Here is a 27,216-nt window from a genome sequence, read left to right on the forward strand (position 1 = left end):
GGGGCCGTCTGTATGGCCCTGCACTAAATGCTTCAAATGGATAAACATGTCTGTCTGATTCCACCTTAAAGTTGGGTCATGGGCCTTTGCCCTTCTAAATTCTTTATCATATTGTTTCCAACCATCACCCACCTGCCAGGCCTGCGCTACCATTATCCTGTTCTGGTAGCACGCCATTTCTGACCCCATTTCCGGGAAACGATCCAGCATAATTGCTGTGTAAATGGTAAAGGCCTGCACCCAATTTGCCAAATTTTCCTCAACTTTGTATTTCATAGCCGCATTTGCCCATTCCCGGGGGAGCATCCACTCTTTGCTTTTCCTATCTTCCTCCCTGTCTGCCTCGTCTATTAACAAAGAAAACATTTTAAGATACACCCCATTCCATATTTTTCCTTTGTCTCTTGAGACAAATGCCGCCCCAACTGTTCCCTAGACGAACGTAGTTCTCCCAAACCTAGTGGTGGCAGGGTTTTTATCATATCTGCTGCAGCAGCGTCAGCTGGCTTCTGTACTTCTGGGATCGGTGGCGTGCCCACCGCCGCTGGACTTCCACCACCAATCACCGGTCTTGTGCCCCCAGGTATTTCTGCTCCTGTTGGTACTGCCAGCGTTGTCCCTTCTGCCGATACTACCGGCTCTGCACTTGGTTTTGCCTTCCCCATCTGAGACATTATTTGTCTTGCCTTTTTGAAAACATCGCCCCTGCTGCCTGATGCCCCTGCTGCTGGCAGCCAGTTCCCCACTGTCTCCAGCCATGGCAATACTGCCGCTAGGTTGGCTAGAATATCTGGCTGGACTGGCGTAATCCTCCCCGTGCCTTCCACCGGAGGAACCTCTGGGGCCTGTCGCTGTGTCCCTACAGGAGGAACCCCTGGGGCCTGTGACTGTGTCCCTACTGGTACTTCAGGGATAGGGAGAGTCTCTCCGGTACCCAGCAGGTCTGGCGTGGGAACAGCAGGTTGGGTACACTCTCTTTAAGGGCATTCCCTGTGTCACCCCCGGGCCCGTTACTGCCTGACTTGGGACTACTCCTTTTTGCCACAGGCGGAGAGAACGGTCTAGGAGGTACTATAGGACGCCTGGGCCTCCCCCTCCCCTCCGGACCATCAACTTTGTCTTGCAATCACGTCAGGGGCTGCCCCATAACCTGAACTTGTTGCATTAAAGCCTCCAACATAACATACGTGCGGGACCGCTTTACAATACGTCTCACCTTAGGAGCCATTGCGCCTCACTAAGCGCACTGTGCAATGGGTGACGCGCAACCCCCCTGCCCACTGATCTGGGACACTGCCCAAACTCTGTAAGCTCCACCCAGGCCAAGTTCTAGTACCTTTACCAAAGTGGGTACATTTAAGGAATGTGTAAATTAGCACTGCAAGATGTGTTGCTTTGGTTTACGGATATTTGCTCTGCCACTGCTCTATTGTGTCACGTTTCCTAATTAACTTGAGTAAGTTCAAGCAAAATGTCAATGTGGCAGGCACGCAATGCCCATTGGGCTCAAAGGGCTTCAGCCCTTCCCTCCCGTTGTGTGTGTCAGCCTGGCTGAGACAGCTTCCCGGGCACACACACACCGTTTTTTAGCTGCTGTGGGATTGGCGTCTGTCTTCTTGCAGCCGCACCTCTTCACAGGTCTTTAAAAGACCATTTACTTATTAAACAGGCTTTGCTGCTTTTCACCCCTTCTTAGAGTCCCTGCATCTCCACTCTGCATATTGCTGGAAGAGTCATCCCCACCCCCCGAAACTTTTAGGAGACCCCCGAAATTTGGCTCTAGCTGCGCCTCTGCAATGTGGTCATCACTGTACCCGTTAAATGTAGTCTGATTCATCCTATAGTAGTACAACTGAGGATCATTATGTCTGCTCACAGGCAGGGCTTTAAGTGGGCCGGGTCTGTCCGGGTATGAGCACCGGCAGTTTTTTTGGGGGGCCCTCGAAACGGGTCTCTATCGGGCTCTATTTTCGTGGCTACTAAAGGTAGTCCGTTCTTTACTTTTTTTTTTTTTCGGACCCGTTTTGAGGGCCCAAAAAAAACTGCCGGTGCTCAGACTCTGCCCACTGTTGCTGCACTGTTAGGGATCACATAACAAACTTCCTCCTGCACAATCACCAGAATTAATTGTAAGCACCAACCCATGCCGAGGATTACACCAGCTGTCAGCTGGGGGATGGGACTCGAGCAGATGAACACCGGCCCCACAATGAAGAAAACAGGACTGAAAATGCTGCTTGCATGGTGCACGGCTGACAAACTTTTGGAACTACGTGGTCATCGCTTTGTATGCAAGCATTACACACCACCACAAAGAAGCAATGAATACAAAGGCAGGAAGCCGCGGCTCTTTCAGCATAACTGGGCCGTACGTATTCTTTTTTAAAGTAGAACCACCCTTTACAAAAGGTGTTACAAAAACACCTGTTCTGGAGCATTTGTGCTTTTTACTACATTTATGACACGACTGTAGAAGACAGAATTGAGCGTCATTTGCCAAGGATCACACCATGCAGGCAGGTAAAGATTAAGACGTGCGATTACTGAAGCCATAATGAACAGCCTAATCACTCAGGTCCCTTCTCTACAAAAGAAATATGCTGTGTCACCTTCTGACCTAAAGCTCATAACGATTTGAGGAACATATACATTAAGCCAATGCCTCCTGACCAGGACTGTACCGCGCCAGGCAGTTGTGTAACAACTATATTGTTCATATGCTTACACTTGCAATGTTTATTTGCCAACAACATTGAACCGTTTTTTCCTGCAGTGGAAAAGGGGCGGCCCGAAATAGTAGGAGATTCCATGTCCGAGGCCACTGGAAACATTAGGCAGCGAAAATCTAAGTATGATCATAGATACTTGGCAATGGTGTTTTTCCTGGCGTGGCTGCAGCATTCATTTTCAAAAAGTGCTTTTCCATTACTGCTTTAGTAATCATACTGTTGGTGTGATATTATGCACTCAGTCACGCTAAATGATCTGCGCTTTTTAAAAGGACATCTTTGGTGTCATTACACTGGGTAGAGAAAACCCCCATTATTTACAGTGTGTAATGACAGAGGATGCGACTTCATGATTTTCTTAAGCACACAGTGCTAGTTATTTTGATTTAGACCACGCCCCTACTCGGATAGGCCACGCCCCTTCAATACATTAACCACGCCCCTTTTAGAGCACCCCCAGTTTTTTTTCCCCACTTAAAGCACTGCTCACAGGACATATTCATGCAAAGCTAAGTGGCTAGGGAGCAGTGCTTTGTTAGTTCATTTGTACCCAAGTCTAAAATCAATCATCCAGTTCTGTGAGAGCCTCTGCACCGTAAGCTCGAGGCATATTATTTTTCCAATCGTTCAGCTTCATCTTTTGTTGGATCTACACCCATGTGATGACGGTCATGTCTGGTAGATAGGAGTAGGTTTGCTAACCGTATAAAGTAGCTCAGGTAATAACTCTCTTTAAATCTTTAAAACATATCACCCTTTTTTTGAGTAACTTATCAGATTCTCGGTTCCGTCACTTTGTTTGCATTTTGCGGGGCCTGTTTCCCTCATATGTGCGCATAGTTTGATATGTGCCCCTACCCTCTGCTGATGGCTGTTGTGAAAGTGCCTGCCTCTCCGAGAATCAGTTGAAAAGGATTTGTTAGTGAGGCCCGGCATTGCTTCGAATACTACTGAAATTGCCAGATTATCAAACCAAAAGTATCTGTGAGTTATTCATGTATGCCATTAGGATGGAGGCACAGCCTGAGTGGTCTCTTATGAATAGGCCCACTTTCAATATGCGTGCCTCATAGGCTGGTGCCTAGTAATTCAAAGAATAATTGTTCCTCGCGGCTGCTGAATTATTTAGTCGACATGTGGGTTAGCGGTATATAAGACGTACAAAAGAAGTCAGGTTGATGTTATTTGAAAAATACACGAACTAATAGAAAGCATTTTTCTAGAAAGTTTTGTGCAAACCTTTTGCAAAAATATAAATCTTCTCTTCACTTTTAACAAATCGGACTTCATGAGTGAAATTTCTATCGTATTGCCGTGTAACTCCTCCTTAGAGAATAATATAATATAATCTTTATTTGATAGTTAATTAAAACCTTTCAAAATAGATCAAACAATACTGATACATTTATTAGCCTAGCGATAAAAACAGAGTTACACATTATTACATAAAAAGGTATTAAAATATGATGAATCGTGAGGCACAATAATGCATGGACGCCATAAGACTCGACAGAATGAAAGTAGCCCCACGGCTGGGGATTCTTACCTCATGGGTACAACATGTACCCATTTCAAAGTGCATGTGCACTAAAGCGTTCATGAACCTTATGTTCACAGGCACAGGTACAGCCAACTGCCACTTGCACTTGCTATTGTAAGGTTCTCTCTGCGCTTTGTCCAGGTGGTGAAAACACAAATCTAGCTGCCCATGATCTAATATAATGGAATTTGTCACAAGTGATCATTCCCACAAAACCCTAGAAATGTTGATGTTGGAGTTGGCCCTTTCTGCAGGGTCATCCCCAAACTTTTTGCCTTCCTCCTCTATTTTTGCTGTTCTCATTTTAGGTGGCCTTAGGACTCTGTGCCCTTTACCAATGCTAACCACTGCTAAAGTGTTGGTGCTCTCTTTTCGTGTAGTTCCTAATAATACAAATGATCTGCATGCTTAGAGAACATAAACTAAGGGATTGGTGTCCAGACTGATTCCAAATACCCCCAAAGGATATGTTAGCCTTTAGAACAGCTAGCTCACAGTGCCACCCTAAGCCCCCTATCCTTACCAAGGAGCAAATCGTTTCTGGCAACTATCCAACATGAAAACCCTTGATCCTTCAGGGATTGTGGAAACAGTGCAGTACTTTTCGCTCAGTAAATCGGGCTCACTTAGTCTAGGAGAGATACACAGAATAAACGATGGGGACGTTTTCAATAAGCATTGTATTGAAGCAGTATCATTCTAAAACTTGTTTGCTGTGACAATTGTTAGACAGAAACGGATTTATAAGATTACAAGCACTGACAGAGTAAATAAAAGGTAGAATGTCACCATGGTGCTAAAACAGTAAATATGCGCAGGCATATTGATACATTGCAGTAATTGAGTGTACTCCTAAGATACAAACCCTATCTAAGTGTACCTGAATGTACCTAGCATGTATGTGGGTGTAAAACCAAGAATCCCCCTAGGAAAGAGCCAACCCCATTAACTGATGGGAGAGAATGAAGGACCCCGTCTTGGTCTCAAGTTGGACTCCCCGCAAGGGACGTCAGACTACTGCTTGCTGGCGATTCCGCAGGCTGGGACCTCAGCGTCTAGTGTCAGCGTGGAAGCTTCTCCTTTGGTTGCCCAGTGAAGATGCAGTTCTTTTATACATAAGGTACCCTCAGGGTTTCTACCTAGATGTGTAATGGTACTATGGGCCTGTTGCCCAAGGATGACGATAGCAGTGACTTTTGTACAGAGTTATTATACAGGATATGGTAATCCTGCTGTGCATGTCCTAGGCAGGGTGTTAAGATATGATTCTAACAATCCTCATGCATAATAAATGAGGCCAGTTTTTGAAGAAAATCACACAATATTATTCGGCACATAACTAGGTAAAAGGTCAGCGCCAGAGCCGTTATGTAGAGAATGGTACAACAAATGTAGGTTAAAGGTCATGCAGCTACCTAAGCCTATGTTGGGGTACATTGGGGCTCATAACACTCTCCTCCAAACATGGCTAAATTTGATTATAACCAATTGGCATATTTAATTTACACATAAGCCCCTAGCTAAATGGTACCTAGGGCCTGTAAATGAAATGCTACTGGTGGGCCTGCAGCACTGATTGTGCCACACACTTTACAATCTCATTAAACATGTTTAAGGCCTGCCATTGCAGCCTGTGAGTGCAGTCCTAGCTGCCATGTCGCCCTGGCAAAATAAGCCTTTCACCAGACCTACTCCTTCCTTTTTAATACATATATGTCACCCCTAGGGTAGGCCTTGGACTGCCTACTAGATAGTGGTCAGTGTATTTAAAACGGGAGACACACATTTAAGTTTCACATGTGCTGGTAGTGAAAAACTCTTAAATGTGTTTTCCACTTCTGCACAGCCTGCCTCTCCCATAGGATAACATTGAGGTTACATTATTACATTAAATAAGTGATAACTTTTAATTGGGAGCAGGTGGACAGGTTGAGCATGGTGTCTAAAGAATTGTAACTGAAAGCCCTCTTTATTGGTTAAGTCAGATTTTTAGTCACAACTCAAAAAAAATGCCACTATTAGAAAGTTGTCCAAACCATTTGGTGCTTGCTGCCTGATCCTGGGTCTCATTACTAGATGTAGCTGGCAGTTGGCCTTTGTGTATTACTCACAGACAGTGAGACAAAAGAAAGCTAGGTGTTCACATGATAGGTCACTCTAAGTTAACGAGGGGGAGAAGCTGTCACTTACCAGACTTGCAAATCACAGAGGCTGTGCCTGAGCACTCTCAAAAAGGTGTATCACTAGTCTTTTGTGACCCTATGCAAGCTGGGGCCAGTACAAGTAGGAAGAGGATGGCTGACACCTTGGGGGTGATAGAAAGCGCTAGAAGCTTCCTCTACTATAACTTGGGTGCCAGGTGTAAATATTGGATTCTTAATCCCAACTCTTCAGTCCACTTCTAGACCTGAGGAAGACTGCCAGGCAGAAGGACTGTAGAGCTGCTGAAAGGACTGCCACTCTTCTGGACTGCGTCCCCGTTGTACTGATCTGCTGGACTGCTGCCCTGTTGTACTGATCTGCAGCCCTTTAGTCTGGGTGAGAAGGACTGGAACCTCTAACCAGAACCACAAGAGTGACTTCAAGGGCTAGTCTTTTGTAAACAGCACCTGGACACTGCAACTGTAAATTTGCCTCTTCCAAGTGGTGCCACCCAAGTCCTGGGCCCTTGCAAGTGTGCCTGAATCTGCTCTGCCAGACCATCAGTGGACCAAGCAGAACAGATGAATCTCCTCTGCTGCACGGTACAACCAAAGCAGAACCAACACACAACCTCTGCTGCATTGACATTCCCAGCGCGAGGACTTTGAATCGCCCTTGCAGCCTTCAGCCCCATTGGAACCACCGCTGTGTGACGCATGATCGATGCAGGCCCTCGCATCACAAGCCCCTCATCGACAGCAGCCTCAATGACAATGCAGTACTTCACAAATCAAGCCCCACAGCTTCTTTAGAACTAGCATCCTTGGAGCAGGTCTTTGCACCCAAAGCCCATTCGTCGACAGCCTCCTCATGACTCAGAGCCTCACACCGCAGCCTCTCGGCTCCCCAGAACCGACGCTGTGCGACACACCTCCAACCTGGACCTCACATCACCTCAGCTGTGTGAAGCATCCTCGACGGGAGACCTTGCAACACTCCCCAACCAGTATTTAAGCTACTTTGTTTCAGCTGACCCGTGCTCCATTGTGGTCAGCCTGAACTTTTTCCCAGTCCTGCGCGACCACAATACCGCAGTTGGTGCTTCTTGCTGTTTAGCGCTATATTCACTGAAATCTTTCAAATTGAATATGTCCGGTCCTACTGATTGGATTTTTGTCAATTGATCTTGTTTTATTTTATCGGAATGTACCCCATATTTCTAATCTTGTGTTTGATTTTTCTTGAGTTGTGTTTTCACTTTATTACTGTTTGAAGTGCTTCATTCATGCTTTACACATTGCCTCTAAATAAAGCCTGACTGCTCTGTGGTAAGCTACTGGAGGGTTGAGCACAGGTTATTTTGGGGTTTGCTTGTAACTTAACCCTGACAAGGAATGTGGTTGCTGCATGGTTCTATCCCATTAACTAGTAACCCAATTTCCTAGAGTTGTCATTACATAAATGACATATTAGACATTTTGTTTTCTGTTGGCTAGTGCAAGCAGATTCAATTTGTCTCTCTCTATAAGGCAGGGCAGTTCACATTTTCTATTCAGTCAGCTACTAAGTTGTGTTGCCTTGAAATTCCAGATTTCTATGTTTGTTTCAGCTGAGATAACCCTTTTTAGCAAACAGACAAACTTGGGATCACTCGGGCTGTCATAGTTACAGTTAGGATGGCTATGGCTGGCAGCATTCACAGAGTTTTTTACACCCTCTATGAAATCCAGCCACTCCCACATTGTAGTTTGATTTCTCTGCCTTTGATGAATCAAAGGAGATGACTCTCTTATTATTATCCAGATATCTCAAAGCTTTCAGAACAAGTGATTCACTTCCGGGAGGCATCCTCTGTTTGGTTTCTTAGTTTTACTCTATTCTTAAACTTCTTCATGAAAAAGCAAACATGAATGTCAAACATTCATGATTTCCTTTTGGACATTCATTGTGTTCTCCACCATATCCACATGTGGTAGATTGGTGTTAGCATGCTCAAAATACCCTGTATATGTGCCATATTGATCCTCTCTTTCTTTGTCTAAGCCTGCCAACTATAGGTGAAGAGTTAGCATTGTTCTTGTGGAATGCACAAGGGATCCTGCTCCTGTGCTGCCATGTATACTTCCATATGCTTGACACCTCTCCCGAGTTTCTTCTCTATGTCTTTACTTCCAGGCGACAATCCCCGCTATCTGTAATTCTGTTTGATTACAAACTTTTGGGTCAGTACTTTGCCACCCCAGTAAAGGAAATCTCACCCTCTCCATTTATAGAGGTAGTGGATACCGTCTCTGAATCTATCAGGAGGATGTTTCACATCTCAGGGGTCTATTAGGTTGTTTTGTCTGATGAACAAGAATGCTGTTTTCCCCTCTTCCACTGTTCTCTTACACACATGGCATTTCCTTGATTACAGCTAGCCTCAAAATGTTTACAAGTGTAAATCTCATTATAACTCTAGAGAAAAGTGCACAGCATACTCTGGAAAGAAATGTTCAAATGTTGTCAATGTCTTATTAGTACCATGGTGGAGGGCATAAGCTCCAGTAAACTTAAACCCTCAATTGTAGTTTTAATTATCTTTTTTTGCTGCCATTATTATTGCTAACTGTATTGTTAGAACCATGTTTCTCTAGTTGCCAGAGGTATATATCTTTGTCCAAGTAGGGACCCTTGCTTCTAGTCAGGGTAAGGGAGATACACACTTTAGATAACCCCTGCTCACCCCTTGGTAGCTTGGCACGAGCCGACAGGCTTCTCTCGAAGGCAATGTATAACAGTAGTACAGGGAAAACACCACAAATGGACACCACATCAGTTTAGAAAAATAAAGTATCTTTATCTAAAGTCAACAAGAACAAAAATGACAAACATACACCCTACATGTATCAAATTACCATTTTAGAACAGTTATTGCAAAAATAGAACTTGTAGAAAAAAAACAGGTCCACCTAGGGCTATTACGACATCGTGACAGCAATAAATAAAAAATTTTCTTTTTCAAAAAAGGGGGGATGGGCTTGTTACAACACCCAAACTAGGCCTCAACAATGGTTTTAAACAAGAACATTTTAGGGTGTGCGAGTTCAAGGATATTTAAAAAAAAACACTTTGGCAACTAATGTGATTTTGGTGTCTTTATTCCACCATTCTTAGTTAGATCATTTTGGAAAAATATGATCAACATTTACGTCATGTCAAACATGGAAAAAGACTCAATTAAGAGAATTCACGAAAACATGGAAAACAAACGTACATTCAACAGTTAACAGGTACAGAACCAATAAAATGACAATACATGTGTAACAAACAGTGACCAGTCCAAGTTTGAAAGCAGGTGGCGGCAAAAAGTATTTACAACATTTCAGAGATACAGCCTGCCACACCAAGCTAGCCTGCAGTAGAAACGGTGCAACAAGCCGATTGCCTTGTTTGCGCCCAGGGTTACTCTGTTGTATGTTGAATCAGTATTGCGACTAGCTTGTAAGGGTTGTTTAAAAAAAAAAAGCATTAAATTCAAGGCACGTCGCCGACTGCAAGGCGTGCGGCATCGGGCACAGAGTCATACGGATTCCCAAACAAGCAGTACCTTGGAAAATGAAGTCTATGATGATGCACAGCATCAGGGAGGTGAGACTTTGGTGCCGAGGTCAAGGGCAGCTCCCTGGCTGCCACGAAGGAGGTGAGGCGTTGTGTCTGTGATGAGGTGACATGTTGAATCCAGGACAGGGGAAATCAGTTGCGTCAGCGGTGAGGCGTGGGTTCCGGTGAGGTGGTGAGAAGTCAGCGAGTTTGTGGAGTTCAATTCAATTCAAAAAGCTTTATTCGGTTTGTGCAATGCAACCATATAAGCAGAACAGAACAATAAAAAAGTTTGGTCACAAAGAGGTTAATTTTCCTAGCAAAAGGTTGCCATATACAATGAACAAAATGCATAATAATGTACAAATTTAGCCCCTTTCAATGCCAAGCAAATGTTCCATTAACATTATTTGGCAATGTGCAAATTCCGCATAAAGTGACAAATGTATATTAGCTGTGCAAAGAAATGCAAAGTGCAATGAAGGCATTATTAAAGTGCAATAAACATCCACAGACTCCTCAAGGTTAGAAGTACAGAAAGATTGCTATCAGTACATGACAAAGTGCAAAGTGCGCAAAAAATAAAAACTACACAGGGCAAATTATTGACTTCCTTATGGTTACACATTTTAACACATAAGATGCAGTAAAAAAACAAATATCTAAACTTCCTAAGGATGATAATAACTTCATTGCTGTTTTAGTGGACCGAACATTATATTTTAAAAAGATAGGTTTAAGATAAAATTTCCTAAAATGGTAATAAAACTTACAGAACAATAAAAAATGGCAGCAACTTTGTTTTGAAATATTGTCGCAAGGGCACATAGAGTTAGATTTAGTTCTCATATGCGGGAATGGCACTAAGTGGTGAACAATCCCCAACCTTAAACGGGTTAGAACAAATCGATGAGAATTACGTGTTACAGTGGAAAAATATGTCTGAAAACCTTTATTTAAATTTAGATCATAATAAAATACTACAGTTGGTAGGTTTCTAGACTGCTTCTCTCTGGCCGCTCTCTTATATGATAAAAACCTAAATTTTAGATCTGTCTTGGATATCAGCGTTGCAGCTTCTGGTCTTAAGCGGATGTTACAATCATATAGAAGATTAAACCAATGGAGAATATAGCTCAACCAGGGTATACGTGATGCATGGTCAAGCCTCAGACAGTCTTTAATGATTGATTGTGTAAAGGATGTTTCAGTTTTAGACCAAATAGAACGCCAGAGTAATAATGGGCGTAATGCAGCTAAATCCATGACATATTCTATACCCACTTCCTCGTGAATTAACATGATTGATGCTGAGGGGGGAACACATAATAATTTTCTTTTAAACTTATTTTCATCGCTCTGTAAAGGATTCACACAATGATGGCCCCACACTACCGCCCCATATAGTGCCGATGACACACACCTGGCGTTATAAATATTCATCATTTCTTTTTTCTTCTTTGCCCCAATTTGGCGGAGAATCTAAATATGCTATTGATGTTTCTACTCATTTTCAATCTCACGTTCTCATCCTCATTTGCCCATTTCCCATCTCCGGAGAATGTTATTCCTAGGTAGCAAAACCTACTGACCGTTTGCATCTTAATTCTATCAATATAGAAGGTGCTAACCGGTTTCACTTTCTTGCCACAAATCATCGCGAAAGTCTTGGATTTGTTAACTATCAATTTTCTATTTTCAATAAATAACACAAAGTTATCAATAAGACGTTGTAATCCAACCTGTGTTCGCGATAAAAGGACAGCGTCATCCGCATATAGTAAGATCGGGATAGCACTCCCGTCTATAATAGGGGCATCTGAAGGTAGCTGACTTAAGATAGAATCAATTTGATTAATAAATAATGAAAATAAAAAGGGCGCTAAAACGCAACCCTATCGGATTCCTCTGGCAACTTTAAAAAATGGTGTAAATTCCCCTGAGGGTCCAGAACGAACTTTACATGACAATCTTGAGTAGAGCCGTGCTAAAAAATATACACATTCCTTTGGGGCACCTAGTTCTAATAAAATCTCCCATAGAATTTTATGATCTACTAGATCAAAAGCGCTGCTCAGGTCTGCGAAACAGAGGAACAGGTTGCCCTCCTTAGCGATTGTGTATTTATTAATAAGGAGGTCAAGATTTACACACTGTTCCAATACCCCCAGACCTTTTCTGAAACCATATTGTGCCTTTGAAAAATTGTGTTGTCCATGGCCCAGGTTTCTAATCTTTTTAGCATAATTCTACTCATTATTTTAATTGAGGAGTCCAAAAGAGAGATGGGACGGTAGTTACTTGCCTCAGATTTGGAACCTTTTTTGAAAAGGGGAATAATTAAAGATTGGCCCCAAGAAATAGGTATCTGTCCCACCGCAGATGCGTTAAAAAGCCTAGTCAAAATAGGGGCCCACAGATGTAACTCAGTTTTATATAGGTCCAGTGGGACCCGATCTGGTCCAGGGGCTTTACCTCCTTTACTATTAGTTATTCCCTCGTATATCTCATCTAGACTTATTTCTAGGGGTAACCTTGGCCATGTACAGTCGTTATACATTGAAGAATCTAAAACTAGCCTACCAGGGTTCAAAATATTTTAAAAATGTTCAGTCCATGAGTTGCAATCTACGTGTGAGGTTATTTCAGACACTCTGTTGTTCTTTAAAAGGAGCTATTTATAGTCTCCCAGTAGAGTTTGCTATTATTTGTATCTGCCGCTAGGTTAAGGTCATTCCAGGCCTCTTCTTGAAGGTCCCTTTTCCTATTAGCAAGAGTTACTTTATAGACACCGCGGAAATTTTTGATACTAGTGGAATTACATGGTTTGGTGCTCAAAGCTTGTTTTAAATCATGTAGGGTGCGGGTACAACTTTTGTCAAACCATCCTGAATTTATTTCTTTTTTTCCGTTATTTTTCTTAGTGAGCAGGCTTTGTATTGTTTCATTAATCCTAAAAAAGCTAGTGAGTATGGTATTAGGATTAACTTCCTCACCAAGGCAGTAATCTATCTCCTTGCTACATTTTCTTATCACCTCCTCATGTATTTTATCAGGGACGATCCTCGACCATCTAATCCTTATACCATTTGGTCTCACGGCTTCGACATTATTAATACAGTTGTTTCCCTTTGTTTGTTTATTACCCCAGCATTGTAATATTATAGATATGCTATTGTGGTCGCTTAACGCTTGCTCATTGACCCATAAGTTAGAGTAAGCGGTATTATTGGAGAGCAGAATGTGGTCAATGTAAGTAATAGCATTTCTCCCTTTAACCCCTTCCATGCTGCGCAAATTCCGCCGCTGTGCTGACGGAATCTTGCGCGGGCGTGGTCATGACGGAACTGTTCCGTCATGAGCACAGCTCAACCGTGGCTCATGACGGAACCGTTCCGTCATGAGCACCGAAGGGGTTAAAAGTTGGGCAGTTGAAATTTTCCCTATTTTTCGTGCAACTAAGCATTTCCAGATCAAACTTTGCTATCATGTTATTTAGTACTGTGCCATAGGTACAGTGTGGGAAGTGTAAATAGTCAACATCTTCCATGTTTCCGCTCTCCCTTCTAGTCCCACACAAAAAACTCAGTGCAAAAGGGCATGGGCTAGTATTAAAATCTCCAGGCGATAAGATAATGGGCTGATTACATGATAACGCCAGAGCCCTCTCAATTTCGTTTTCCAACGGGGCTAGGATTTTACCTCTGTCAGCACCAAAGACATTATTATAAAAATTAATCAATAGTAAATCTTTTCCTTTGTTAAATTCTAATCGTAACACCTGAGAGTAAATATCCACTGAGGTGCAACTTCTAATTTTGCAAGTATTAAGTTTAGTTGATATTAGGAGTAATAAGCCTCCCTTAGCCCTACCAGCGACTGAGCTAACTGCATTCAAGCAGTACGAGGTATAACCCTCGATAAAAATAGGCTCCTTACGCCAGGTTTCTTGGAGGAATATTATATCATAGCCTGTAGTTATAAAATCCCTCCAGAATGGGGTATCCAGTTTTCTGTTAATACCTGCTATATTCCAGGTAACAACACTATAACCCGAATCCAGGTCTAAGTTAGCAGCTACACATCCATTATTTACTACTACAGGAATTTCTGTGGATAAGGAGGTATCTTTCATATATAACTTGACTGGTGTACTGATGGGTACCAGTCCCTCTATTGTGCTAACAACTTCGTTTGTGTTAAGTTTAAATGCAGTGGGTGTTTGTGCGGCTAGTGCTGCGCTAAGTAAGTGGCAGGTATCCTGGTTGCCATATCTCTTTTCTCCCTTACGTTCTTCGGGTGTTACATTCGTTATAGGGCTTATAGAACAGCTATCCTGATTTGTACCTTTTGGCAAATTAAGTCAATCAATATCCTTCAAAGATTCGAAGGCCTTGAATCTATTGTATGTTGGTATAGAAAAATTAGAACATTGTCTCAAGTGATTTGCAGAGTTATTGTTGGATGAATGGCTGGGTTCCAATAGGTACCTATAAAAATAGCCTAATGGTAATAAAGTTGTATTGAATTCCCACGCCGATAGTAGTGGAGCATTTTTAAGGGTGTTTTTGGCCCATGAACAAGATTTGAAATTTATTATGACGCAATCCCCCTCAAAGTTTTTCCTGAGGGGGCCTACCCAACCCACCCTTTGTGTTAATATAATCTGGTTAGCCCCCTCCATAGGGAAATTACAGTTGTTAGCCAACCAGTGGAGGGTTTTGTTTTTTAGTGAATCATGATTCTCTACTTGCCCATATCTTAACTTAGGTATGTTAGCGAGTACTGCCACATAAGCACTGCATTCCGGGGGCAAATTGATACACGGTGGGGACTGTCTAGTAGTTATTGCTGTTGTGTGGACTTCCTTATCCCTACATAGTTGCTCTATAGGTGTAGTTTTTACATTACGTTGTGCTCCCTGATTTATACTAGCTGTTGAATTTCCTCCCACAGGTAATTGAGGACTTATGACTGGACCTCCACAGGACTGACGTGTAACATATTGTTTGCTAACAGGAATGCTACTAGTGATTGTGGTGGAAACCGTGGAAGGTTTATTCTTGGTCATATTTAGTTGAACAGTACTTCCTTCAGTAATACCCTCTGGTATAATGATTGCTTCTACACCTGCTCTTTGTAGTTCATGCAACCCATTTTTATCAATGGAACCTCTTAATTTATGAACCTCCCTAGCCAAGTTATCCACTTTTTCACGTAAGGACCTAATCAGCTCAGCTAATTTATCAAAGACTGCTTCTATGTTAAGTGTACCCGCAGAGTTTTGCTTAGCCCTTGTGCGTGTAGTGACCATATTCTCCATTGGAAGTAATTTTATTCCCCTTTTCCTCGTTATGTTGCCTTGCCCTGTGGTTTTTTTCCGTGCACCTTTTGGGTTAGCCAAGGGGGATAGTGAAGGAACAGAGCTATCATCTGTGTCAAACAATCTAGGAGTATTCGAAATTTTAGACTGGGTGCTGTCGTTAATATTAACTCCATCTGTGGTGGACATGCCTATGGCCACTTCGCTATTATGTGTAGTTGCTCTACTAGGGTTTCCTTGATCTATTGGTTGTGGTACACTTGATCCCATAGATAATCGTCTTTCTGTTCGATCTATTTCTTGGGTAAGGACGCTAACAGCTTTTACCAAATATGTATCAATAGTGTTACATGCTGTATCAGCTGGTACTTTGGCTCGGCGCCTTGCCATATTCAGCTACTTTACTAAAGCCTCCCCCTACCTTTAGTTCTGGAATATCACTGTCGGCCCGTGTACACAAACTGCAAAATGTACAAATGGTTTCACTTCTCATATGTCCCACATCCGGCCAGGCTTAGGGAGGTGGCCAGCCCGGCCTCCTTCGGCCTCCGACGGCCTCAGACGGCCCGCCCTTTGCCCGGGCTTAGCCCGGGTTGTCCCGCGCGCGTCCTCGTGGGACGAGCGGCCACACGCAGATTTATACGCTTCCTGGCGCAGATGAACGGGTCAGCAACAGCATCGCCAGTGAGGGTCTGCTGGGAAATGTAGTTTCCCGGCCGGCGGAGCAAAGCCCGGCCGTCGGTAGATCAAAGGGAGGGTAGAGAGTTAGTGCCTCAGCGGAGCAGAGCCCGGCTGCACTCAGGAACCCCCACAGCAGCACACCAAGTCCTCGGGCCACACGCAGATTTATACGCCTCCTGGTGCAGATGAACGGGTCAGCAACAGCGTCGCCAGTTAGGGGCTGCTGGGAAATGTAGTTTCCCGGCCGGCGGAGCAAAGCCCGGACGTCGGTAGATCAAAGGGAGGGTAGAGAGTTAGTGCCTCAGCGGAGCAGAGCCCGACTGCACTCAGGAACCCCCACAACAGCAGTTTGTGGAGTTAATCTTGGTGGTTAACGGCGCCATGATAACTGGATGCAGGTGCTGGCAGTGATGGAGTTGGTGTGAGCACTGGCATCAGGAAAGCCGATAACTGCAGGCGTCGGCAGATGACAACAGGCGTCGGAGCTGCGGTGCAGGTAGTGAGGTGTGTCATGCACTTCACAAGCCATGCCCCAAACCTCGGTGCAGATCGCAGCATCACAGCAGCATCACTGACAGCATCAGAGATTTCTTTTGTTGCTTCTTTTAGGTTTCTTCCAGCTCCCAGCAACAGGAACAACCTCCAGAGACCCAAAACTGGAAAGGCACCACCTTGCAGGTCAGAACTCTCAGCAGTAGTGTTCAGGGATGCTGGGGTTGAAGTCTTTGTGTCACTGAGACTTCAGAACAGGAGGCCAGCACACACAAGCCCTTGGAGATTCTAGTTCAAGCAAGTTTGTCAGCAAGTTCCAGTCTTTGTCCTATCCTTAGCAGAAGCAGCAACTGCAGGCCAAACCCACACAGCAAAGGGGCAGCTCTCCAGCTCTTCTCCTAGGCAAAGGTTCCTCTTGAGTCCAGAAGTGATCTGACGCTCTGGGGATTAAGGTCCACTACTTATATCCCATTTTGTCTTCGTTCTTCTTTGTACCAGGATCTCTAAGCCCAGCCCAAACCAGTTTTGTCCTCACTGGTGCAGTATGACCACAGGGGTGGAGATAGCATCGTGCAAGGGCCCTATTCAGGCACGAGGGAAACTCACCCCACTACTCTAAATGCAGCCAAGGTCTATTCAGCTCAGCTTTGAGTCATCTAGGAAGGGCCAGGCACACCTACCACCCCCTGTGGCTGTCTACAGTAAATGTACAACCAGGCAGAGGCACACAGAATGCCTACTTTCTAACTTATCTGCAATCACCATGGGCCTCTATCTATAAAGAAGAAATCGAAAAAGTAGGTGGTTGTATTTCTTTTTGATTTTTACTTTTTTCACAAGATCATTCTACCTAATAAGCATGACCTGTGAATCAATTAAGACATATTAACATGCTGACATATGTTACTCAATGTTTTGAGACAGCGAGTGATACCTAAAGACTTGCAAACCTATCCAAACATTTTTTCGCATCGCAAATTAAATCACATTAGTAAACATGAGAACACAAATAAAGGTAGAACAAATCAATATTCAACCAGTCCAAAGTTGTAAGCCAGAGCGGCTTTTCCTAACCCTCTTGGTGTCAGTTTAGTGTTTCAATGGCATCCAATATGGAAAAAGAAAGACATGATTTCTAACTTTCTAAAAGTGCTATTTTCTAGCAAACAATTTAAAATCCATCTTTACTAAAAGATATTTTAATACATTCCGAGTTCAGAGAGCCTTAACTTTGTACCTCTATCTTGTAACAATGGGAAGTTACACTTTTAAGATGTTGTAAGGATAGTATCTCCCATGCTATCCTATGGAACAGATAGCATTTTAATAGTAAAAAACGAAATTGACAGTATTTCACTATCAGGACATGTCACACACACCAGTACCTACCTTTCACATACATCCACCTAGCCCATTGGGGTACCTGGGACTACGTGAGGGGTGTCTTATGTGTAAGAAAAGGGAAGGTTAGGGCCTGGCAAGTGGGAGCACTTGCCAAGTTGACATGGCAGTTCAAATGCGCGTAGACACTGCAGTGGCACGTCTGAGTTACCTTTGCAAGGCTACTTATGTGGGTGACATAATCCGTGCTGTAGGCCCACTAGTTGCATTTGATTTACAGGCCCTGGTCACACTCAGTGCACTTCACTAGGGACTCAAATATGCCAATCATGGATAACCAATTGAAATAGCATTTTGTACAATTTGTACAGGGAGCACTTGCACTTTGACACTGATCAACAGTGGCAAAGCACCCAAAGCATCTAAGTTAGCAAAAACGAAATCCAGCACAGCATCAAAAAACATACAGGAGGTAGAGGCAAATAGTCAGGGAAAGCCACGCCATAGATGCAAGTCTAACACTTATCCTCCAGGATCTTTAAAATATGATGTTCTGATTTATGAAAAATATGATTAGCCTTTAAGTTTACTGATTTACAAACTGAATGACTTAAGTTCTATAACAGTTCCCTCAAATCACTGCAGTTACCTAAAGTCATACTAATAACAGCAACAACAACACAGAGTGCACAGCATCTGCAATCACTGGAGTGTTTCCAAACCTTAAGCATTTTTAGAGTATCCATTGTGTGACTATACAAGCAGCTCCCTGGTGGTAAAGCCCTAAAACATGTGTCCCTATATTAAGTAAAGGAGGAAAAATGTAAAACAAGTAGAACTATGTAGAGTGGATATCTTACTAGAATGGGATGTTTTGTTCCTCTAGGTCAGGATTCTACTAAGTCGATCCTGGAGGGCTGGATCCAAGCCAGCTTTTTAATATAACTACATTTATCTAAATGAGGATGTGCTAAAAACCTGCATGGATCTTGACCTCCAGGACCAACTTTGGAGAACCCTGAACTAGGTTAACTAGAGCCACTTTCTGACAAGAATTTATAGCAGTATGAAACTCACTTGCCCACTAGGACAGAGGCCTGGGAAGACAGGAATCTACCTAACACCCTGGGTAGGCTCAGATACAGGGTAGGAAAAATGATAGATATGGCAGACATTAAAAAAGTGGACATACCTTTAAGCATTTGATTGATTGTTTTCCGGGTCATACTCACAGAGACCATTGCATTAATAATTAAATGCATCAGATAAGTGCCCTTTGTGTGATGGTCATTGGGTATAGATTCCACATCGTTTTGTATTCTGCATTTCCATAGGTCCGAAATATACGCTGTAATACTGGGTCTAAATGTTATTCCCCATTCCATTTTCAATGACTTGTATTGCCCACTATTTGATGCAAAGATAAATTGGAGATTGCCTCCACCCCCACCCCCGCCCGGCATCACCATACAAAAGCAATTCATAAATAATTATTTTGAAGGGAACTACATTGTCCTAAAAGTCATGTATGATAGTTTGTTGTTTTATTTGCTTCGTTGGAAGGCAAAATATAAAAAATGTTGGTGCTGCAAATATCCACCATTGTTCTTGACATTGGCATGCTCTCTTTTTGAACGCCCAGATGCAAATTAAAGACAAATGATTTTCACAATTGATTGCAAATGTTATATCACATTCATATATTTGTTGGGGAATTGTTGACAGCGAAATATGCTCATGCTCTCTGTATTTCCCTTTTCTTCCTAGAACTAGATGAATCTATTGTGTATGTCCTTGGAGCAGTGATCTACAAAAGTTTAGGAATGCTTCTCCCCACTTTAAGGTAAGGGGTCATATTACATTTCTTGAGCTTCATAAATTCACTTGAATTTGCATCGATGCTCTTCAAGAAATTTGATATCATTCTTTTTTCTCACCCGATATGTCGGCTTCATTCAGAAGTGGAATACAATACAATATGTGCTTTTATCATTCACCATTTAAAATAGACTTCTAGAGACAATTTTGTTTTGTACTGGTTTATAGAATTATATATCTATTAATTTATGTATTGATTAAATGTTTTCGTTTCTGTCAACCCTTCCATCTAAAACACAGAGAAAGGGGCTCTATAATTGTTTCAGTCTGATTATGAGTGTAGGCGGTATTTAGCACACTTATTAAATAATGATACCACGGGCTATGTTATTTATCAGGTGCGATAAACAGCCCTATTACGAGTTTATGGAGAATAACAATTTGATTTTGGTGTTTAACCCCTTCCCCGCTCATGACGGAACCACTCCGTCTTGAGCCACGGTTGCTGTGTGCTCATGACGGAGCGGTTCCGTCATGCCACGACCGTTGGCGGCCGCTCCGCCCACGCCGTGCTGTTTCCCCGCCTGTGCGGGGGGACAACGCAACTGGGCGGAGTCATGACGGAACCGTTCCGTCATGAGCACAGCTCAACCGTGGCTCATGACGGAGCGGCTCCGTCATGAGCACAGCGCCACAGCGCCACCGCGCTGCCCCCCCGCACCCCCCAGCGCTGCGGCGGAATTCCCGCTGCAGCGAAAGGGTTAACGCACCAAAATCCGCAAGGTACTGTAAATACCGAATGTCATTTAAGTCATTTAATGTGCCTAATAATTATTGAATACCTAAAATACCTTTTAACTTGTAACTCCAAACCGGCCACATCATAAACAGGTCCTAAGTGAGCATCAAACATTGAAGACTTCTTCTGCAGCTGGATAACAGTCCATGGCCTTCTGAGCCTTGGAGTAGAGTGCAACATTCTAAATGACAAAGCATCTGATGATTATAAAAGCTGAATATGGTTTTTAGTTTGGTTGAATCTTTGCGTAACCATCAACATTGCTGGGCTCACGTTAGCAAGCATGATCCAAATATAAGCAATGCATATCTGCTTAGACTCTTCCTGTGTACTCTATCATAAAGTGGAGAGATTTTCACAGAATGACCTTCAGATTTGGTTCAGGGACTCATAACAACAAAGTAATACCATGGGCATATTATTGCATAGATTATCTTTACTGTGAGGAACAGAAGAGAAAAAACATACAAAATCAATAAATTCCACGTGTCATTATGAATAGAATATAGGGTAGTCTGCCGGCCACAGACTCTCGTGATCCGCTTGCACTTTTTAGGTGATAAGATGTACCTTTAATCACATTATTGGTAACATGTTAAAAAAAAAACAACGTCACACAGCCCTGATCCCGCACCCGACATCAATGCCAGAACAAACGCAAGCATGCACCGAACAGTGAAGCTGAAAAGTAACCAGGCACAATTCCATCAGACACATGCCAGAGAATCCCCCAATGACAGAATAGGAATCCTTAGTATATAAGGCTGTGGAAACATAAAAACTAAGCAAGCTGAATCGCAATAAAGTAGGTAATAAGGAAAATCGTTTTTCAATGTAAAATCAGGCATCCTCCTTATAGTATCGCCACAAGAGGCTTATAGGAGGTGCCAGATTGCCACAAATGGCGCCCAAATGTGTCATAGATGCTAATGGGAAGGGCATCATGCACACAACAAACTACAATTTTGCCTAGATTCGTATAAAACATTGCACCAGAGCATCAGGTAACATATACCTTTGCATACCTCATTCACAATCCTCATTGAAAGATTCAGAAATCTACACCTGTCTCAAATAGATTTGTGACTTTTGTAAAATCATAAAGACCTTGGAAGTGACAGCTTTATTTTTATGGGAATAATCCACCTCCTCCACACTTAGATAGGCAGATGCTGTCCTAGGCGAACAGAATGCTAAAGTGAGGACATGTATATGCAAATGTATCTAATTCGTTCTTTTTTCCAAAACGAAAACATTTTCCTGCAGTTGACTCTTTTCGTGTTTTCTACTGAAAGCTAGGGCGTCGTATTCCCAATCTGGAAATACAATTCTTTGAAGCAGTTTTGGGTATAACTGTATGAGTAATTCCAGAGGCGCCATGCTAATTTTATGAATAGCCACAAATACGTGAGTTCATTTTGGATGGGCACCCCTTACAGTCAACTTTTTTCCACCCCTAAACATTAAGCTACGTCAAGAGACAATTCATCATACTGCTACAAGTGACAGTCATGATCCTATTACAAGGGTAAGTGGAGTTAGAATCATAATTGTTTTTGTGCCAGACATTTTGAGCTTGTTTGTAACAAAAGGGATGTAAATCGTTCCCCATGTCTTTCAGAAAATATATACATGAGAGGTTTCTTTTTTTGCAGTATTAGAGCTTAGCTTAAAATGTAATGATTTAAAATTAGACTCCCTGGACTAAACAAGAGACATCTGAAAATCCTGAAGTGTACTAAGTGTGAAATGTACATTTTCAAACTATTGATACTTTTATAGAACAGGTCATAATGAGGATCTGTGTTCACGAGTATCTCTGAATCTACATTCTGAGACGGGCATTCAATTCAGTAATCCTTTGTTGAAGAATTCAGAGGGTAGAATCTCTGGCGATCTTTAGGAAATGGCATCAAAGAGGATGCTCTCGTTGTAGGTATAAAGTTTGTTTTTCACAAGAAATTTCCGTTTTTGAACACTTCATGATGTTTAGAAAGTTGTCCACGTTCCTCGCACTTGGAAAGTTTTCTGCTCATCCAACCAAGACAGCTGGAAAATGTATGCAGAATTTTCTTTGCAAGCTGGTCTCTGCAGATTGCCAAACAAATGCAGAGTTTTATCTGTAAGTTTTCTGTTTGAAGTTTTTTTTTTATATTGACTGACACAGTAGAACAACACTTACTGTTTTGGAGATAATTTTATCAACTTATAAGACGGCTATTGTTTGTGCCCCAAAAAGTCTGGAATGAGGATAGGTGGATGGAATTAAAATGTACCTGTGGTAGCAATAATGCTCAACGGTTGTGGTATTTGGTAAAATGGGGCAGAGGAGGAGTGGCACTACCCTCGAAAAATCATGTTGACACAGGTGTGTGGTTAAGCCACTTTTCCCCTCAATATGCCAGTGATGAAGTAGAGGACTGTGGCTCTGTATCGATACAGATACCTTAATGCACTTACAGGAAGTCGAGCACCAGGGATAGACTGTGTCCCCGCTGACATTTTATTAGCAACCGCCATTGCCCTTGACGCTCCTATCCCGGAGACTTGGCGGGGGGAGAGAGATAATTCCAATATATAACAAGCATTTGCAATGCAAGCGGTTTCGCCTTTGGGACCATATATGTATTTAGCTATGCAGCACATTAGCCTGGGTGCCGAAACATCTACTGTTCTTTAACATGAAGGGAAAGTAAGCACCAAACTGCCTAACACTCACGTTGACGTATAATATTAATCATTACAAAAGAAGCAACGCATGAAAAGGGAATGGAGTGCGGATAGTGAGTGGCACTTAAAACACATTTTTTGTAAACTTTTACCATGTCTTAAGATGTTTAAAACAGAGAGTGTGTGAGTGAGCATTTAAAAATCCGAGATCAAATCCGACTTGCACATTACCAGACCTTACTGAAACCTCCTGCACCCAACTATTTATTAAATATAACATTTATCAGGGGGTGTAACACCCCAAACATCCCTCTTCCCTAAAGCTACTGCAATGCAGTACAAAAGGATAATAGTAATGGTATTTGCTTTGAACTAAATGCAAGGAGACGTGCAAGGCTGGCCAGAATATTCAAATAAATAAACAGTGTTGAGATCGGTATTGTGGCATTTTACTTCATAATTAGCAAGCGCTTTGCATTTTGGGACTTGACAGTTTTTTTCTAATTATATTGATTGGCTTAAGATCGAACCGCATAAAACGCTTTTTTAAGGTGTGGGAGAAGCACTCATGATTTCATAATACCCATGTTGCCAGGCTCACCATTGTGTAGGAATGCCTTTTTTCCTGGTTATCTAACGGAGTAGAACTCCTGACGCTTCCTGCGTCCCAGTTCCTTTGACAACACGCCCCTTTCCTGAAAGGTGACTTTTATCTTGCTATTGCGCTTTCCGCTCTTATCTCTTTTATGCCTTTTTAGGTATTCGTTCTGTTTACATACCAGAATGGAGGGTGGCGGGGGCTCCCAAGAGGAATGCAAGAGGGAGGAAGGGCGTGAAGACGAGGAAGGGGCTCAAGAGAAACAAGGGGCAGGGCGGATAGAAATAGAATAGTAGGTGGAATGCAGGGGCAGAAGAAACTGGACGGAATGTTTATACTTCCTGGAAAAGGAACAAGTGAAACAAGAGGCTAATCGCTCACCTTTGGCCGAGCTGGATCGCTGCATTTTCTTTTGTAATGAACTGATAAAGACCTGTTGGTATGAATGGTACCCACGGCATGCTGAAGGTCCACTAGCAAATTAATTCATGCAAGTCTGGCTGCGGCTGAGAAAATCAAACATCTCTATTACGCAGTTTTCATGAAGTCCATATTCTGTCTATTTGTGTAGTGAAAGCACGCATGTGAAGGGTGGCTGTGTGCTTCCGGCCACCCATTCACCCGAGCACTGTGGCTGCGGTGTCAGCCTGCGTCTACAGAGGATGTGCATGGTGGTCATCAAGACGTTTTGGAATCACTGAGGGGTCGTGTCGGCGGGTGGCAAGCGAGTAGGCGACTAAGTCAGGGTAAGGTGGGGGATGAAGAAGTGAGCCAGGTGGTTCGTCACTTTATTAGTGAGAGAATCATTTTTACTGGTTATCTCGAAATAAGACTGCGAGCGGGTTAGTAATTCTGGCCAACCTTTGCGTATTTTGTGATTGCAAAGTCATCTTTACACGATAGTTGTGTACCTGCGTTGGTTTGTAACACGCACTTTCACACGTGTACAAAAAAATATCAAGGCACAGGGAGGCAGAAATAACAAATTAAAGTATGGCGTCCTAGGAGTGGTGCCTGTTTGCATGCACGCAGGAACAAAACAAGCATTTGCAGCGGAGGCCAGCACTTACCGGCCTGGGACCGTACTGTAGCGCATTGATGCTGGCTGCGGGCCGGCGTCTCCGGTCCCGAGGCTGATCTTTGGAGCTGGGAAGGGGCGGGGTCAGCAATAGGTTCCCACACTCCGTGCGGTGATGAGGCATGAATGGGGGAACAGTGAAACTAAGCAAGTTGGCCGCTCTCAGTTTTTCGCCACCTCCTCTCATCACGCTAAGTTGGGCTAATGCACTGACAACGCTCTCCTTCCGGGTCTCCTAACAAATCATGGCATACGGTGTGTTCGGCGCAGGCTCGGCCTCAGAGGTATCGCGCACATGCGAAACCAAAAACGAGTACGAATGTACCCACCACAGAACAAACAAGCATTTAAAATGCAATAGGACTCATATTTACGCGAGCCCTATTACATTTTAAACAGAAGTGCTGGCATCAAAGAAGGCACGAACGGGAGGGGGATGGAGGGGTGGTGGTGGTTGAAAAAGTCACGGACTACGGGAGGGAATGGGGAGAGGAAGGGTGACCAAACTGTTTTTAAAGTAAAGGGGCCGATAGCCTCGGAAGGAAAAAATAACAACATGGCCGTCAGGAGGCAGGATTACCAAGCCAAGCACCAATCAGAATGCCAAAATTATGATTCAAGCCAATCAAAAATATGGCTGGAAAGTGGGCGGAGCTTCCCCCACTATACTGTATACAGCATCTCTTGACGAGACAGTGCATGCGCTGCCTAGACGAAACCTAAAAAAAAGGAGATAAATCCATGCCTTGCAACTACAGGCCAATAAGCCTTATGGATTCCATACAAAAGGTGGTGGCCTGGCTTGTTTTGGCCAAGACTCATGTATGGATCGATGGAAATTCCATCATTAGCCACCTTCAGGTAGGCTTCCGGGCCCATATAAGCACAATCAACCAGGTCTTTTCTTTGCTACAATACATTGGCGGAGAGAGTAGTCCTCAGCAAGGGCAGCATGTATGCTGCCTTTGTTGATTTGAAATCAGCATTTTACCTGGTCTCACGACACAAACTGTGGGAGGTATTAAAAGCAATGGGGATGCCACCAGATTTACTCTCCCTTATTGTCCGCCTCCATGAGGAAAATTTTGCACAAATCTGATGGGGGTTCAGGGAAACAAGACAGATCCCTTTCCGGTACGTAAGGGCGTCCGCCAAGGATGTGTGTTAGCTCCTACACTTTTCTACCTCTTTATTAACGGAGTGGCAAATATTCTTGCCGCTACCCACACTGATGTTTCTGTTCAAGCTGGCAGAAATATCCCGATTTTAATGTTCGCAGATGACACCCTGATCATCTCTAAAACCCCAAGTGGTTTACAGCACGCACCGCGATGATATGAAGAATTTGGTCTTCTACGAGTCTTAAAAATTAACGCTGATAAGACCAAATTCATGGCCTTCAATCAACATAGATCCTTTAAGGGCAGAATAACAATGGATGGGCTTCCCTTTGAGCAGGTTGTTGTATTTGTCTATCTGGGCATCAAACTGCAGAAGGCAATGAGATGGAAGTCGCATATTGATGCCATGGCATTAGAACATAAGCAGTTGGTGGTTGTCCTAAGAAAGGAATTTAAAACCTCCCTGACAAAGCCACTCAACCTGGTACTCCAAATTTATAATACCAAAGTGGTGAAATTGGCCCTCTATGGTGATGAGCTGTGGGACTAGAGAATCGGTCACAGCTATCACTGAAGACAAGTTCTTGCGAGCGATAACCAGTCTCCCACAAAGTACACTTACTCCTCCCTTAAAGAGTGATCTGGGCAGGAAAGCTATGGCGGACAATGCCAGGTTACGACCTATCCTAAATTGGCGTAGAATATGGTGCACCCCGGAATTGACTGTATATGCCAAGGGTTTAAGGAACATCATTGATACGGACCAATTCCATAAAATCAGCTGCTGCGAAATTTGAGGGGCCTCTTTAACAGAATAGGCCTTTCATATATGTGGGATAGTCCCTCTAGCATTTTGTTCCTGACAAAAGACTCACTCAAGGAAATATATTGGGAGATGATTGCACACAACGAGTTCAGGCGCCATTACTCTACCTCACTCTTAGGGCTCTATCTACAGATTAAACCACATCCGAATCTTGAGCTCTATCGGGACGCTATCACAAATCCCTTTGATCAGAAACTGTATTTCCAATACCCCTAAAGTGTTTTACATCTAAATGGTCCACCACAAAGAATAACAAATGTAAAACATGTACTGATCACATAGTTACCCTAGCACAGGTGCTGTTCGCCTGCCCTGCCTACTCTAGTCCGTGTAAAGCTTGGTTGACACAAACATGTAGGAATATGGGCACTAGATCGTGTAGTACAGCTCTCTAAATTCTCAGTACAGCTCCATCACCTAGGTATGCTATTCCAATGGCAAAATTCTTAAGGTGGATGTGGCTTATTCGTTCGCAG

The 27,216-nt window shown here is 43.1% G+C and overlaps 1 protein-coding gene across 4 annotated transcripts in view; it reads left to right on the forward strand.

Annotated features, from left to right (window-relative positions):
* ADGRB3 (adhesion G protein-coupled receptor B3) overlaps positions 1–27,216 on the forward strand; it is a 1,641,523-nt gene that overhangs the window by 963,721 nt on the left and 650,586 nt on the right. For all 4 annotated transcript variants that reach the window (XM_085610901.1, XM_085610903.1, XM_085610902.1 and 1 more), the window contains one exon: positions 19,598–19,673. In XM_085610901.1, the coding sequence (XP_085467027.1) occupies positions 19,598–19,673 (76 nt within the window). The remainder of the gene's footprint in view (positions 1–19,597; positions 19,674–27,216) is intronic.

Source organism: Triturus cristatus, chromosome 6 (genome assembly GCF_964204655.1).
Source record: "Triturus cristatus chromosome 6, aTriCri1.1, whole genome shotgun sequence".
In the NCBI taxonomy this organism is placed as follows: Eukaryota; Metazoa; Chordata; class Amphibia; order Caudata; family Salamandridae; genus Triturus; species Triturus cristatus.